Consider the following 15824-nt stretch of genomic DNA (forward strand, 5'->3'; position numbering starts at 1 on the left):
TGGGGAGCATGTCTTGGCACCCAATAGGGATGGAGGAGAGCGGGATGCCTTGTTGAGGATGTGTGTGTGCGTGTCACCTGCCTGAGCATTGGGCTCAGCTCAGGGAAGTGGGACATGGTGGGGAATTTTTAGCATCTCAGAAACCCCAGCATGGCCCTCAGTCTATAAAGCACAGCAGCACAACAGAGCTCTGAAAGGGGTCTCTCGTGCCCCCTATAGAACCCTCACTTGAGATTTCCTCGGGGTCTTACCCTTTGCTGTGTTTTCCTGAGAAAGCCTGAGCGAATATACGAATTTCCGCAGAGCTCTTTAAAAGGGAATTAACCACCTATCTTATATTAATCCTTGGAAAGCTTCCCTTTGGGGCCTGGTGTGGAAGGCCGGGTGGACTGCTGTTATCCAGCCCCTTCGCACATGTTGATATCTGGTGCTCTGTGGTGGAACGAGTAAGAGTGCCACAGTCAGTTCTGGAATTAGGACAGGCCTGGCTTTTAATACTGGCTCTGCCATTTATCATCGTGATTCATGAACAAGATATTCAGCCTTGCCTAAGTGTCCTCAGTGCCCTCACCTATAACATGGGGTTAATGAAGCCTCCTCTCAGAGTATGGTGTAAATTCATTTATCTGTTTGTTCATGCATCCAACCAACAAATTGTTACTGAGCCCCAACTATGTGTCAGGCTCCTTTTCAGGGAGTAGAGCAGTACTTGGATAAAATTGCCCTCATTGTGTCTGCATTCTAGTGGGATCAGGAATATGAGTCACCTGCCGCAGCAGAGTGAGTTCCCTTCCTTCTGCCCCTGTCCCTTGACTGCTTTTACTTTGACCAGGGAGACATGGAGCAGGCCCTGGAGAACTATGACATCTGCACAGAAATGCTCCAGAGCTCCACTGCCATCCAGGCAGAGGCAGGGGCTGAGCAAAGAGACATTGTCATCCGACTCCCCAACCTCCACAATGACTCAGTCGTTTCCCTGGAGGAGGTGAGTGGGAATTTTCTTAATGGTTTTTTGATCAAGAAAACACTGTTAGACCAGGCCAGTTAGACCAGGCCCCAGCTGTCTCTGAGGACCAGGAGAGCAGCCCACATGCTAAGTAGGGCTTCTTCCTCCCTGGGGAGGATGAGGGGGTCTAGGCAAGGCAGCTCTGGTGCATAAGGACACTTGGACTTATAGGCATACCCCTAATAGTAAGCTTGTCCGGGTGACGGGGGGCATGGTGGGGCTTTTTGCTGGCATGATTTAGAGTGATTACTGCTGAGCTCTCTGGGCTGTGCATGGCAGCAGTCTCTGGAATGAGAGGAAACTCCAGCAGAAGCTGGTCTTGCTGTGGGGTTGGGTCAGCAGTGCGTGGTATGTATGGTAGGCTGTCAGGTTCCGGTCCTGTTCTCACTGTGCAGCTTCAGGCCCTGTGCAGTTCCACATCTGTGACATGTCCACATTAGCTGGAAGAGGCCTTCACGCTCTTGCAGAGTTATTTCAGGGCCAGGCAAAGTGCTGTGCCTCTGCTGCCTATATCCCAGGGCCACAGCAGGCCTCCTGTGAGGAAAGGGTTTGTGTGTTAATAGCGTAGGCTAGCCTCTGGCCCGGGGCTTGCTGAGTCTGGCAGCCTGATGCCCCATGGTCCATGAGTCTGGTTTGTTGAACTCTGTGAGACTGTCCAATTATTTTGGCAGACAGTTTTCTGAGCCTCTCTGCTTCTGGGTAGTCTTTTTTTAATTTTTATTGTTGTTGTTATATTTGTTTTTGAAGAATTGAATACCTTGACCTTAATAGAAATACTTTTCATAAAGTATTCGCCTAATGCCCTGGCCGGTTGGCTCAGTGGTAGAGCATCGGCCCGGCATGCAGGAATCTTGGGTTCGATTCCCAGCCAGGGCACACAGGAGAAGCGCCCATCTGCTTCTGCACCCCTCCCCCTCTCCTTCCTCTCTGTCTCTCTCTTTTCTTCCCACAGCCAAGGCTCCATTGGAGCAAAAGTTGGCCCGCGTGCTGAGGATGGCTCTGTGGCCTCTGCCTCAGGCGCTAGAATGGCTCTGGTTGCAACAGAGCGACGCCCCAGATGAGCAGAGCATCGCCCCCTGGTGGGCGTGCTGGGTGGATCCCAGTCGGGTGCATGCGGGAATCTGACTGCCTCCCCGTTTCCAACTTCAGAAAAATACAAAACAAACAAACAAACAAACAAACAAAAAAACAACAAAAAAAGTATTCGCCTAATGTCAATGCTGATACATTAAAGGGAAATCTAATTTTGAGTCTGGTAAATGCAGACTGGCTGGATTCAGGGAGCCTGTGAGGGGTTTGTCATCGAGCAGCAATTCTGGGTTTTTTTCCAGATCGATAAGAACCTGAAGTCACTGGAGCGGTGCCAGTCCCTGGAGGAGATTCAACGATTGTATGAGGCTGGCGACTATGAGGCTGTCGTGCACCTGCTCCACCCCACCTTGTGCACCAGTGGGTTTGACCGGGCCAAACACCTGGAATTTATGACATCCATTCCTGAGAGGCCAGCACAGCTGCTGCTGCTGCAGGTGCGTGCTGTTGTGTCCCCCTCACCTACTTGTACCTTCTTTGTTTGGTGTGGGTTTATTCCCTGGAGGCTTTGAGGTGGTCCTTGAGAGCCTAGAAGAGAAAAGTGGGAGTAAAAACCACTAACTCATCCCCAAGGAAGATGCCAGTCAGAAGACATGGGAGAAAGCTGGAACTTAGGAGTGCACGTTCTAGGGTTGTACATGCCTCAAGATGAGCCATGTACACACTTAATTCGGGACTTTTTCATGGCAGAGGAGGAGAAAGAATAGTCAGGATGTTAGCTATCCATCCAATCCACCTGTTTGTTCCTTTGCCAGTCTTTTTATAAATTACTTTTAAAATTATTGAGTAGATTCAAAAATGGATAAAATGGCCCTGGCCGGTTGGCTCAGCGGTAGAGCGTCGTCCTGGCATGCGGGGGACCCGGGTTCGATTCCCGGCCAGGGCACATATTGAGAAGCGCCCATTTGCTTCTCCACTCCCCCCCCCCCCCTCTCTGTCTCTCTCTTCCCCTCCCGCAGCCAAGGCTCCATTGGAGCAAAAGATGGCCCGGGCGCTGGGGATGGCTCCTTGGCCTCTGCCCCAGGCGCTAGAGTGCCTCTGGTCGCGGCAGAGCGACGCCCCGGAGGGGCAGAGCATCGCCCCCTGGTGGGCAGAGCGTCGCCCCTGGTGGGCGTGCCGGGTGGATCCCGGTCGGTCGCATGCGGGAGTCTGTCTGACTGTCTCTTCCCGTTTCCAGCTTCAGAAAAACACACACACACACACACACACACACACACACACACACACACACACACACACACAAAAATGGATAAAATATCTGTATACTATAAAGAATCAAGATAAAATAAATACCCATGTATGATCATATACTTGAAGGAAAGGAATGCCAGTGTGATGTTTGAAGTCCGTGTGTCCTCTCGGCTTTCTCCATGCCTGTGCTCTTCAGAAAGTAAACACTTACTGAGAGCTCCAGGTACCAGGATCTCCTGGGTGCTGGACATTTACTCAGCCTCTCTGTGCCTCAGTTCCTCAGCTCTGGGATGGGAATCATCATTGTCCTTACCTCAGAGGCCTGTTGAGTGGATTTTAAGAGTTAGTGCCTACTGGCACCATGCCTGGAATGTAGCAAGTGCCATATGAGTGCCAGCTATTGCCACCATCCACAGGAAGCATTGAGTCATTTGCAGAGACTGACATGTAAGATGATAAAAATGATGTGCTTAGTATTGCATTGGGTGGTCTAGTGTCCTGTCCATTATAATTCACACACTAACCATGTTATATTTATTATCTTACTGGGTCCTTCCCCTTCAGTTTGGAAAGAGAACCTAGTCTTCTCTCAGGTTTTTTGCTCAGGTTACATGAGACATTATAGTTACTAACTTTATTGAACTGGGAAATAGTTAAGAGGTGCAATGGAGCCCTGGCCAGTTGGCTCAGCGGTAGAGCGTCGGCTTGGCATGCGGGGGACCCGGGTTCGATTCCTGGCCAGGGCACACAGGAGAAGCGCCCATTTGCTTCTCCACCCCCACCTTCCTCTCTGTCTTTCTCTTCCCTTCCCGCAGCCAAGGCTCCATTGGAGCAAAGATGGCCTGGGCGCTGGGGATGGCTCCTTGGCCTCTGCCCCAGGTGCTAGAGTGGCTCTGGTTGCGGCAGAGCGACACCCCGGAGGGGCAGAGCATCGCCCCCTGGTGGGCAGAGCGTCGCTCCTGGTGGGCGTGCCGGGTGGATCCCAGTCCGGCACATGCAGGAGTCTGTCTGACTGTCTCTCCCCGTTTCCAGCTTAACAAAAAAAAAAAAAAAAAAAAAAAAAAAAAAAAAAAAAGAGGTGCAATGTTGGAAATGAATGGAAGCATCTCTGCTCTGGTGAAAGGGGAGGAAAAGGTTGGTTCTGGAAAGGCAATGAGGGAGGCAGAGAGGAGAGGCAGGAAGGAGGGTCTGGCTATGGAAGGCAGAGGAAGTTAGGTAGCCCAAGCTGAGGTCAAAGGATAAGATTTGTCTGACCTCAGTTACCATGGCAGGTAGGGGAAGGGTTCAGCATGGCTGTGTGTGGGAGGGACAGCTGGGTATACCCAGGGAGGCCTTTGGGTGGGGACGAAGGAAGAGACCAGTCCTCTCTGCCTTTTGTATGATGGCCCCAGTGGCTCAGGTGTTGTCTTGCTCCTGTAGTCTAGAACTACTGGGTATGGCAGATGCCCTGTAGATTGGGGAGCTGCTGTTTGGACAGGCACTGAGCAACACTATGGGCTGAGGCCAGACCTGGACCACGTGCCATGGAAGCTTCTGCTTTTTGCAAATAAGTGACTCCTGGATTTTGCTCAATTTCCTATTGGGGGGGTTCTTATTGATCTGGAGTGCTTTTTACATATTAAAGATGTTAATCTTTTTCTCATCAGTGTTGCAAATACTTTATCCAGTTTATTTGCTTTTTAATTGCAGTTTTTATTATCTTTTTTGACATACAGAAGTTTTGAATTATGTTGTCGAATCTTTTGATTGTTTTCAGATGTTCGTGATTTTGTTTATTATGCTTAAACAGCCTTTCCAAGACTGGAAAGATATTCATCCACTCATTCCACACACATGGATTGAGTTCCTACAGTGTACCTGGCCCTGGACAGGAGAGAAGCCGCCTCTAAGGGAACTGATATTCTACAAGGGAGGCAGACAAGAAACATGTCAGCAGATATACAGAAACCCTTGCCTTTTTTTTTTTCCAGAATGTCAGTGTTTCATATTTTGCATTTAGATTGCTTCATTGAGCTGTTATTGGGTGGGCCTCTGCCTTGGAATCCTACTCTACTGAGTGTAATGGCTGTTTCTCTACCTTTTATATTCTTCAGAATAATTGTATAGTTTTCTTATGGTTGAGCTGATTTCTAGTCCTTAGTATTTTTGGTTGCTATTTTGAGCAGGACCTTCCTGTTGGTCATTATTTTTCCTAATAGTACATTTCTGGTTTATAGGAACCCTATCGATTTTGCATGTTTATTTTGCATCTAGCCACTTTACTGATAGTGGTAATTTGGTCTCCTCATTTGTTGGCAGTTCTCCTGCCTTTTAGCTCTTTCTGGCCTTGAACACTGGGAATTATATCACATTAGAGTGCTGCTGGCAGGTCCTTCTCCTATCTTTGACTTTCATGGCAACTCTGGCTGTAGTTTAAGGTCAATAGTCTTTATCCTGCTAGAAAATAGACCTCTGCCCCTTGCATGTTTGGCATTTGATCAGGAGGTGTCGGCTCAGGCCTTGGGGGCTCCACATCTGTACTTGGTAGTCTCCTTCACACCTCAGTGGCCTCCTGCTAGAGTGCTTGTTTTCACTATAAAGAAGCGTATGCCTTGTGCCCCTGGAAGTTAGGGCTTTTAAATTGGGGGTGGTTTTTAATCCATGCTCAGATGTTATAGCACATACCAAGGGCAGTTTTGGATGTTTCTGTACGCACACCTGTCGGTGTCACCTCAGTGTGTGGCAGCTGCACGTGTTGAAGCAGACAGGAGCCACTGCTGGGCCTCAGCTGCGGCGAGGTCAGAGCCCAGCAGGGTGCCAGGCAGCAGGTGCTTCCTGTGGCTACAACAGGCTGCCCGCCAGATATGTGAATTCACAGCCAGGCTGAGTTTCTCCACAGCCAGCACGGTAATGAAGGAGGCTGATACCTGAGGGGTTTAAATGGGTTTGTTCTAGAGCAAAAGGAAAGGGAGTGTGACAAAAAGCGATGGCTCCCAAGGAGAAGATTTTAAAATAGTAGTCTGAGCTCCCTTCATATCAGGACACTGTGCTGACTACGTTATGGATATCATCCCTTTTTAAAAAAAGACTTTATTCTCTTTTTAGAGAGGAGAGAGAGAGAGAGAGAGAGAGAGAGAGAAGGGGGGAGGAGCAGGAAGCATCAACTCCTATATGTGCTTTGATCAGGCAAGCCCAGGTTTCAAACCAGCAACCTCAGCGTTCCAGGTCGGCGCTTTATCCCATTGCGCCACTACAGGTCAGGCTGGATATCATCTCTTTTAACATGTATAGCACCTCCTGAGAGGTGGTGAGATGGCTGGGGCCCAGAGGGGCTCAGTACCTTGTTTCATCTGGCACCTAGTTTCAGCACTGCTTGGGCAGTGCCCCTGCCCTGGTCTTGACTCAGGCTCTCCTCTGCTACACATTCTGTCCCAGTGCCCCCCCCCCCCCTCCTGCCCCGGGACCCTCCAGGCCATGGTGCTGGATGAGCACATGACTGGGTGGCCTGGGGCACAGTGAGAGCTGACAGAGGTAATGGAGTCACAGCCTCCTTTTGGCTGCTTGTTGGCTCTGTGGCCTTATCCAGTGTCCTAGCTTTATAAATGAGGAAACTGAGGCACAGATGTGAAACACCTTTCTGAAATCTCCCTGGCTGGTGGCCTGCCATGCTGTGATTGTACATAGGTCACCATGTGCCCTTGCAGATGCCCCAAGGCTCTGTATGCTTCCCCTTTCCTAGAGACTAGCTCTTGTGTGTTTGTCCCTGGCCACCTGCCCTTCAGTCCTAAGGACCAGGTGTGGTGAGTGTTGTCACAGCCCTCTCACAGCCCTCCTCCTGTGCTCAGGACTCCTTGCTCCGGCTGAAGGACCACCGGCAGTGTTTTGAGTGCTCTGATGTGGCTCTGAATGAGGCAGTCCAACAGATGGTGAATGTGAACGAGGCTGCAGCCAAGGAGGAGTGGGTGGCCACAGTGACCCAGCTGCTGCTGGGCATCGAGCAGGCACTCTCTGCAGACAGCAGTGGCAGTATCCTGAAGGAATCAGCCTCATCCACCGGCCTCATCCGGCTCACCAACAACCTCATCCAGGTAACCCCTGCTCCTTCCTGCCCTGCCTTGCTGCAGCAGGTGTGGCTGTCTTGTGTCACCCTTCTTCAGAGTTCACCAGCTTTTATTTGAGTTAGGTACTCCAAGTGGATACGTTGACTTCTCTGGCTGAAGAAAGGCGGGTACCTAGGTCGTGAGTGGCTGTGAACTGGCTGCAGACTTCCCTGGGACTGCTAGAGTCTGGGGGTTAGAGACTGTGTGGCACTCAGCCCCACAGGGTTCTTTTTTTTTTTTTTTTTTTCATTTTTCCAAAGCTGGAAACGGGGAGGCAGTCAAACAGACTCCCGCATGCGCCCAACCAGGATCCACTCGGCATGCCCACCAGGGGGCGATGCTCTGCCCCTCCGGGGCGCCGCTCTGTTGCATCCAGAGCCATCCTAGTGCCTGAGGCAGAGGCCACAGAGCCATCCTCAGCGCCTGGGCCATCTTTGCTCCAATGGAGCCTCGGCTGCAGGAGGGGAAGAGAGAGACAGAGAAGAAGGAGAGGGGGAGGAGTGGAGAAGCAGATGGGCACTTCTCCTGTGTGCCGTGGCCGGGAGTCAAACCCAGGACTCCTGCATGCCAGGCCGACACTCTACCGCTGAGCCAACCGGCCAGGGCTTCCACAGGGTTCTTCTAGACCACCCATCCAGAGGGGGGAAGCAAGATCAGAGCAGGAGGCCCTGGCCTGTGTACAGTGGGCCGAGGCAGAGCTGGAGCTGGAAATCCAGCCTCCTGTTTCCTGCTGGGCTCTCCACCACCCCTGTTGTCCTGGCACCTGTAGCTGAGGGGTGGTCACAGCACTTTGCATTGTCCAGGCAGGCTTCGTGACAGGGAAACTTCCTCTGAGCCACTTTTGGCTCTCCCCTGACAGTTTCCACTCAGGTTGTCAGCAAGCTCTGCCATATTCTCGTCCTTAACATTCCCATTCTTCATTTCTCCCTTTATCTTCACTGCTCTGCTGTAGCGAGACCACCGCCATCTCTTGCTTGAACTGTGGCAGCATGCTCCCCACAATCTTCCCTGCCTCCTCTATCCTTCTAGTCCAGCCACCACGCTGCCACGGGTACCTTTCCACATGGAAATATGAATGTGCTCCTCCCTCACTTCACTCTTCTCACTCCCTCCAGGGAGCCTGTTACCCAAGTGCACTGGTCTACCGACCTCCCCTCCCACCCTCTTTTGTTTTCTTGGCTAGCTCTGGGGCCTCTGCCTGCACGCCTCTCCTCTGCCCCCTCTCCCTGCCCTCTCTGGGGTTGGGTACACCACAGTGCACTTACGTAGAAACCTTCTCTCAAGGGCTCTCCTTTATCTGTCCCCACCCTCCTCTGCAGAGCTCACTACAGCCCTCAATTGCTTTTGTTGCAGCAACCACACTGAGCCATGGCTCTTGTGTGGCTTGTCTCTGGCTCTGTTTCCTTGGGCCATCAACTCCCTCAGCAGTGAGGAGTCTGGCATAGGGCCCAGCATACAGTAGGAACTGCACGTGGCATAAGAGAAGATGGTCAGGGCTGGCTCCTTGAAAGCCTGGGTACAGCTCTGTTGTTGGGTGTTTGTGGCCCTATTTGATGTCCTGACGGGCTGCTGCTGTGCCAGTGTTACCACATCAAAACAGTGGGGGTGGGCCCCATTCCCCCACCCCTGCTGCTCTGAGTACTCATCCAGGGCTGGGGGGAGGTGGCCCTGCGGTGACATCCCTGTCCCCATAGATCATTGACTGCAGCATGGCTGTGCAAGAGGAGCCCAAGGAGCCCCATGTCTCCTCAGTGCTGCCCTGGATCATTCTGCATCGGATTATCTGGCAAGAAGAGGACACATTCCACTCCCTGTGCCACCAGCAGCAGCTTCAGAACCCAGCAGATGAAGGTGGTGGGAAGTGGGTCTGGGTGGGATGGGCCTTGACCTCTGTCAGTGGGCATGTGAAGTATTTCATGTCTGGTGCTCGTGGCAGTGCAGAGGGAATGACAGCACGGTGAGTGCTTATGAGGGGCTCCTGTCCCTTCCTCTGCCCTTAGTGGGAGAACAGAGGGAAGATGATAAGCTGACAAAATCTTGGGAAATATTAATATCCTCATTTGTAGAGAATGGGCTGGTAGGGAGGACCCTCCATCTCTCCCTGGGCCTGGCAGAGGCAGGAAGGGCTGCTGGCTCCTACCATCTTCCAGTGACTAAATGAGGTTAGGGGAAGGGGCCCAGGACAACACACACTTCTGGCCGAGTGGTGAAGGGCCTGGTGTAGGACATTGTCACATACTGAGTTCTCTGGAAGCAGACACTGAGATGGTTTATTAGGGATCATTACTTGTGAAAAGAAGGGGGCGGAAGCAGGATGGGGCAAAGGGAGAAGTCCAACTGTGATGCAGGCCTGACAAAGACGTGGCCCAGAACAGGGAGCTCTGGAGCAGGATGTGCCCGTCTACCAGGTTAGACGGAAGTAGCCAGGCCTTTATATTCCCATTTTGCTCAGTCACTGAATGTGGGCTCCCGCAGGAAGTACGTAACCTTGGTGAGGGGAATCTCTGCAGCTGTAGCAGATCCTGAAGGAACTGACAGCTGAGAGCTATCTGGAGCTCAGAAAAGAAAACAAAACCTAGGTCCTCTAACAATGACTACATGCAGCCCTAGCCATGCAGTCTCCTTTCTTCTACCTCTGTAGACACAGGCTATGGAAAAGTGGATTGAGAACAACCTGCTTTACAATTATAGCTTTAAGGAAAGGTATTATATTATGTGGGATAGTGCCCCAAGAAATTCATTCATGGTGTATTAGAGCAGTTATACCACCTTAGTTGACTATATAAATGGGATAGGAAGAAATGACATGGTAAGTATTCTAACATTGAAGCCCACTCCTCACCCCATAGAGGAGACAAGAAGGAATGAAAGCATATACCATGCAGCAAACAGATGAGCTTAGTCGGGAAGAAAACATACCAAGAGGCAGTGGCCCTGTAAATGATTTGCCTGAAAATGATTTATGTAAAATTTGAACTGAAAAAATGGAATGAAAAGGAAAATTGCAGAAGGGAAACCACTACTAAATCTCACCATAAACTAATAAATGAGCCTCATTATTTTGTCCCATTAACTGCTTTTTCAGTTCAGAAATATAAAAAATATATATATTTTTAAATCTTTATTCTTTTTTTTTATTTTTTATTATTATTAATTTTTGAGAGAGGAGAAAGAGAGAGAAGGGGGAAGGAGGAGCAGGAATAAATCTTTATTCTTAAAGTAGATCCTTAACCAGGATTTATCTTTTTTTTATTATTATTAAATTTAATACAGTGACATTGATAAATCAGGGTACATATGTTGAGAGAAAACATCTCCAGATTATTTTGACATTTGATTGTGCTGTATACCCCTCCCCCAAAGTCAAATTGTCTTCTGTCACCTTCTATCTGGTTTTCTTTGTGCCCCTCCCCTCCCCTCCTCTCCTTCCTCGCCCCATCCCCCCTCGCCCCACCCCCACCCCCATTGCCATCACATTCTTGTTCATGTCTCTGAGTCTCATTTTTATGTCTCATTTATGTATGGATTCATATAGTTCTTAGTTTTTTTTCTGATTTAGTTATTTCACTCCGTATAATGTTATCAAGGTCCATCCATGTTATTGTAAATGATCCGATGTCATCATTTCTTATGGCTGAGTAGTATTCCATAGTATATATGTACCAAAGCTTTTCAATCCACTCGTCCTCTGACAGACACTTGGGCTGTTTCCAGATCTTCGCTATTGTGAACAATGCCGCCACAAACATGGGGGTGCATTTCTCCTTTTGGAGCCGTTCTATGGTGTTCTTGGAGCATATTCCTAAAAGTGGGATAGCTGGGTCAAAAGGCAGTTCGATTTTCAGTTTTGTTTTTTTTTTGTTTTGTTTTTAATTTATTTTAGAGAGGAGAGAGCGTGAGACAGAGAGAGAGAGAGAGAGAGAAAGGAGGGAGGAGCAGGAAGCATCAACTCCCATATGTGCCTTGACCGAGAGAGAGAGAGAGAGAGAGAGAGAGAGAGAGAGAGAAAGGAGGGAGGAGCAGGAAGCATCAACTCCCATATGTGCCTTGACCGGGCAAGCCCAGGGTTTCGAACCGGCAACCTCAACATTCCAGGTTGACGCTTTATCCACTGCACCACCAGATTTTCAGTTTCTTTTTCTTTCTTTATTTCTGAAGCTGGAAACGGGGAGAGACAGTCAGACAGACTCCCACATGCGCCCAACCGGGATCCACCCGGCACGCCCACCAGGGGCGATGCTCTGCCCACCAGGGACCAGGGGGCGATGCTCTGCCCCTCCGGGGCGTTGCTCTGCCGCGACCAGAGCCACTCTAGCGCTTGGGGCAGAGGCCAAGGAGCCATCCCCAGCGCCCGGGCCATCTTTGCTCCAATGGAGCCTTGGCTGCGGGAGGGGAAGAGAGAGACAGAGAGGAAGGAGGGGGGGTGGAGAAGCAAATGGGCGCTTCTCCTATGTGCCCTGGCCGGGAATCGAACCCGGGTCCCCCACACGCCAGGCCGACGCTCTACCGCTGAGCCAACCGGCCAGGGCCAGATTTTCAGTTTTTTGAGGAATCTCCATACTGTTTTCCACAGTGGCTGCACCAGTCTGCATTCCCACCAGCAGTGCAGGAGAGTTCCCTTTTCTCCACATCCTCGCCAGCACTTATTCTGTGTTGTTTTGTTGATGAGCGCCATTCTGACTGGTGTGAGGTGGTATCTCATTGTGGTTTTAATTTGCATTTCTCTAATGATTAGTGATGTTGAGCATTTTTTCATATGCCTATTGGCCATCTGTATGTCCTCTTTGGAGAAGTGTCTATTCATTTCTTTTTCCCATTTTTTGATTGGATTGTTTGTCTTCCTGGTGTTGAGATTTACAAGTTCTTTATAAATTTTGGTTATTAACCCCTTATCAGACGTATTGTCAAATATGTTCTCCCATTGTGTAATTTGTCTTTTTATTCTGTTCTTATTGTCTTTAGCTGTGCAAAAGCTTTTTAGTTTGATATAGTCCCATTTGTTTATCCTGTCTTTTATTTCACTTGCCCGTGGAGATAAATCACCAAATATATTGCTCCGAGAGATGTTGGAGAGCTTACTGCCTATATTTTCTTCTAAGATGCTTATGGTTTCATGGCCTACATTTAAGTCTTTTATCCATTTTGAGTTTATTTTTGTGAGTGGTGTAAGCTGGTGATCTAGTTTCATTTCTTTTTCCAGGTAGCTGTCCAATTTTCCCAACACCATTTGTTAAAGAGGTTGTCTTTACTCCATTGTATTTCTTTACCTCCTTTGTCAAATATCAGTTGTCCATAGAGCTGTGGGTTTATTTCTGGGTTCTCTGTTCTGTTCCATTGATCTATATGCCTGTTCTTATGCCAGTACCAGGCTGTTTTGAGAACAATGGCCTTGTAGTATAACTTGATATCAGGAAGTGTGATACCTCCCACTTTATTCTTCTTTTTTAAGATTGCAGAGGCTATTCGTGTTCTTTTTTGGTTCCATATAAATTTTTGGAATATGTGATCTATATCTTTGAAGTATGTCCTTGGTATTTTAATTGGTATTGCATTGAATTTATAGATTGCTTTTTTTTATTATTAATAAATTTTTATTTTAATGGGGTGACATCAATAAATCAGGGTACATATATTCAAAGAAAACATTTCCAGGTTATCTTGTCATTTAGTTCTGTTGCATACCCATCACCCAAAGAGAGATCGTCCTCCGTCACCCTCTATCCAGTTTTCTTTGTACCCCTCCCCCTCCCCCTCTCCCTTATTCCCTCCCCCCACCCCCCCACCCCCGTAACCACCACACTCCTGTCCATGTCTCTTAGTCTTGCTTTTATGTCCCACCAATGTATGGAATCCTGCAGTTCTTGTTTTTTTCTGATTCACTTATTTCACTCCGCATAATGTTATCAAGATTCCACATTCTGCTGTAAGTGATCCGATGCCATCATTTCTTCTAGCTGAATAGTATACCATGGTGTATATGTGCCCCATCTTCTTTTTATCCAGTCTTCTATTTTTTTTTTACAGTGATTAAAAGCCTTTAAGCAAACTCTTGGCCAATACAGCAAGAATCCATAAAAGAGTAGTGTCCTTAACATGTTCACCAAGTCCAAGTTGGCCCCATCACCATGCCAAATCCCTGAAAAATGCAACCCAACCACAGTTCAGTCTGTTAGGAGCTGTCACAGGGAGCAGGAGTCCAGGAAAAGTCCACATCCAGGAAAAGTCCACATGGCATTGGAATTGTTGTCACCATTCTATACTTTGCAGCTCATGTCCAAGTCCCAATGACCGCTGCTTCTAGCTGGTAATGATTCAGGTAGACTGGAAAAGCCATTTGCAGCATGCGTGGATAGGGAGCTTCTGTTCTCCTCTGCCTGGAGAGATGAGAGCAGGTTGCTTTTCCCTGGAGCTCTGCGACTGTGTCATGGTAAAGAGAACCTTGGGATACACTAAGCTGGGTGCCAAAGGTAGATTCATAATAGAAGTTGGCACCATTTGTTAAAGAGGTTGTCTTTACTCCATTGTATTTCTTTACCTCCTTTGTCAAATATCAGTTGTCCATAGAACTGTGGGTTTATTTCTGGGTTCTCTGTCTGTTCCATTGATCTATATGCCTGTTCTTATGCCAGTACCAGGCTGTTTTGAGTACAATGGCCTTGTAGTATAACTTGATATCAGGAAGTGTGATACCTCCCACTTTATTCTTCTTTTTTAAGATTGCTGAGTCTATTCGTGTTCTTTTTTGGTTCCATATAAATTTTTGGAATATGTGGTCTATATCTTTGAAGTATGTCATTGATATTTTAATTGGTATTGCATTGAATTTATAGATTGCTTTGGGTAATATAGACATTTTAATGATGTTTATTCTTCCTAACCATGAGCATGGTATATGCTTCCACTTGTTTGTATCTTCCTTGATTTCTTTTTTTTTTTTAATTTTTTTATTTATTCATTTTTTTTTAGAGAGGAGAGAGAAAGGGAGAGAGAGAGACAGAGAGGGAGAGCGAGAGGAGAGAGAGACAGAGAGAGAAGGTGGGGAGGAGCTGGAAGCATCAACTCCCATATGTGCCTTGACCAGGCAAGCCCAGGGTTTCGAACTGGCGACCTCAGCATTTCCAGGTCGACGCTTTATCCACTGTGCCAACACAGGTCAGTTCCTTGATTTCTTTTATCAATGCTTTGTAATTTTCCGAGTACAAGTCTTTAGTCTCCTTGATTAAGTTTATTTTTTTGGTTGTAATAGTGAAGGGGATTGTTTCCTTAATTTCTCTTTCTGACTGTTCATTGTTGGCGTATAAAAATGCCTCTGATTTCTGAGTATTGGTTTTATATCCTGCCACTTTGCTGAATTCACGTATCAGGTCCAGTAGTTTTTTGACTGAGACTTTAGGGTTTTCTATATACAATATCATATCATCTGCAAATAATGATAGTTTTACTTCTTCTTTTCCAACTTGAATGCCTTTTATTTCTTCTTCTTGTCTGATTGCTGTGGCTAGGACTTCCAGGACTATGTTAAATAAGAGTGGTGAAAGGGGGCACCCCTGCCTTGTTCCTGATCTTAAGGGTATTGCTTTTAATTTTTGCCCATTGAATATGATGTTGGCTGTGGGTTTCTCATAGATGGCTTTTATCATGTTGAGGTATGTTCCCTGTATTCCCACTTTGCTGAGAGTTTTGATCATGAATGGGTGCTGGATTTTATCAAATGCTTTTTCTGCATCTGTTGAAATTATCATATGGTTTTTCTCCTTTTTGTTTATGTGATGAATCACATTGATTGATTTACAAATATTGTACCAGCCTTGCCTCCCCAGAATAAATCCCACTTGATCATGGTGTATGATTTTGTCCATATATTGTTGGATCCGGTTTGCTAATATTTTGTTGAGGATTTTAGCATCTATATTCATCAGGGATATTGGCCTATAATTTTCTTTCTTTGTGTTGTCTTTGCCTGGTTTTGGAATCAGAATTATGCTTGCCTCATAAAAGGAGCTTGGAAGTCTTCCTTCCTCTTGAATTTTTTGAAATAGTTTGAGAAGGATAGGAGTTAGTTCTTCTTTGAATATTTGGTAGAATTCAGTTGTGAAGCCATCAGGCCCCGGACTTTTCTTTGTTGAGAGTTTTTTGATAACTGTTTTGATCTCATTTGGTGTAATCAGTCTGTTTAGGTTTTCTGATTCTTCCAGATTCATTTTTGGAAGATTGTATGTTTCAAGGAATTTGTCCATTTCATCTAGGTTGTCTAGTTTTTTCGCATACGGTTTTTCATAGTATTTTCTTACAGTATTTTGTATTTCTGTTGTGTCAGTTGTTATTTCTCCACTCTCATTTCTAATTTTATTTATTTGAGTCCTCTCTCTCTTTTTCTTGGTGATTCTAGTTAAAGGTTCATCAATCTTGTTTACCTTTTCAAAGAACCAGCTCCTAGTTTCATTGATCCTCTGTATTGT

General features: G+C 47.4%; 1 protein-coding gene across 2 annotated transcripts in view; it reads left to right on the top strand.

Moving 5' to 3' along the window:
- Positions 1–15824, top strand: part of CABIN1 (calcineurin binding protein 1) — a 155902-nt gene that overhangs the window by 29858 nt on the left and 110220 nt on the right. For both annotated transcript variants that reach the window (XM_066365493.1, XM_066365494.1), the window contains exons 15-18: positions 833–985; positions 2338–2532; positions 7111–7353; positions 9060–9216. In XM_066365493.1, coding sequence (XP_066221590.1) covers positions 833–985; positions 2338–2532; positions 7111–7353; positions 9060–9216 — 748 coding nt within the window. The remainder of the gene's footprint in view (positions 1–832; positions 986–2337; positions 2533–7110; positions 7354–9059; positions 9217–15824) is intronic.

This window comes from Saccopteryx leptura, chromosome 2, assembly GCF_036850995.1.
Source record: "Saccopteryx leptura isolate mSacLep1 chromosome 2, mSacLep1_pri_phased_curated, whole genome shotgun sequence".
NCBI classification, from domain to species: Eukaryota; Metazoa; Chordata; class Mammalia; order Chiroptera; family Emballonuridae; genus Saccopteryx; species Saccopteryx leptura.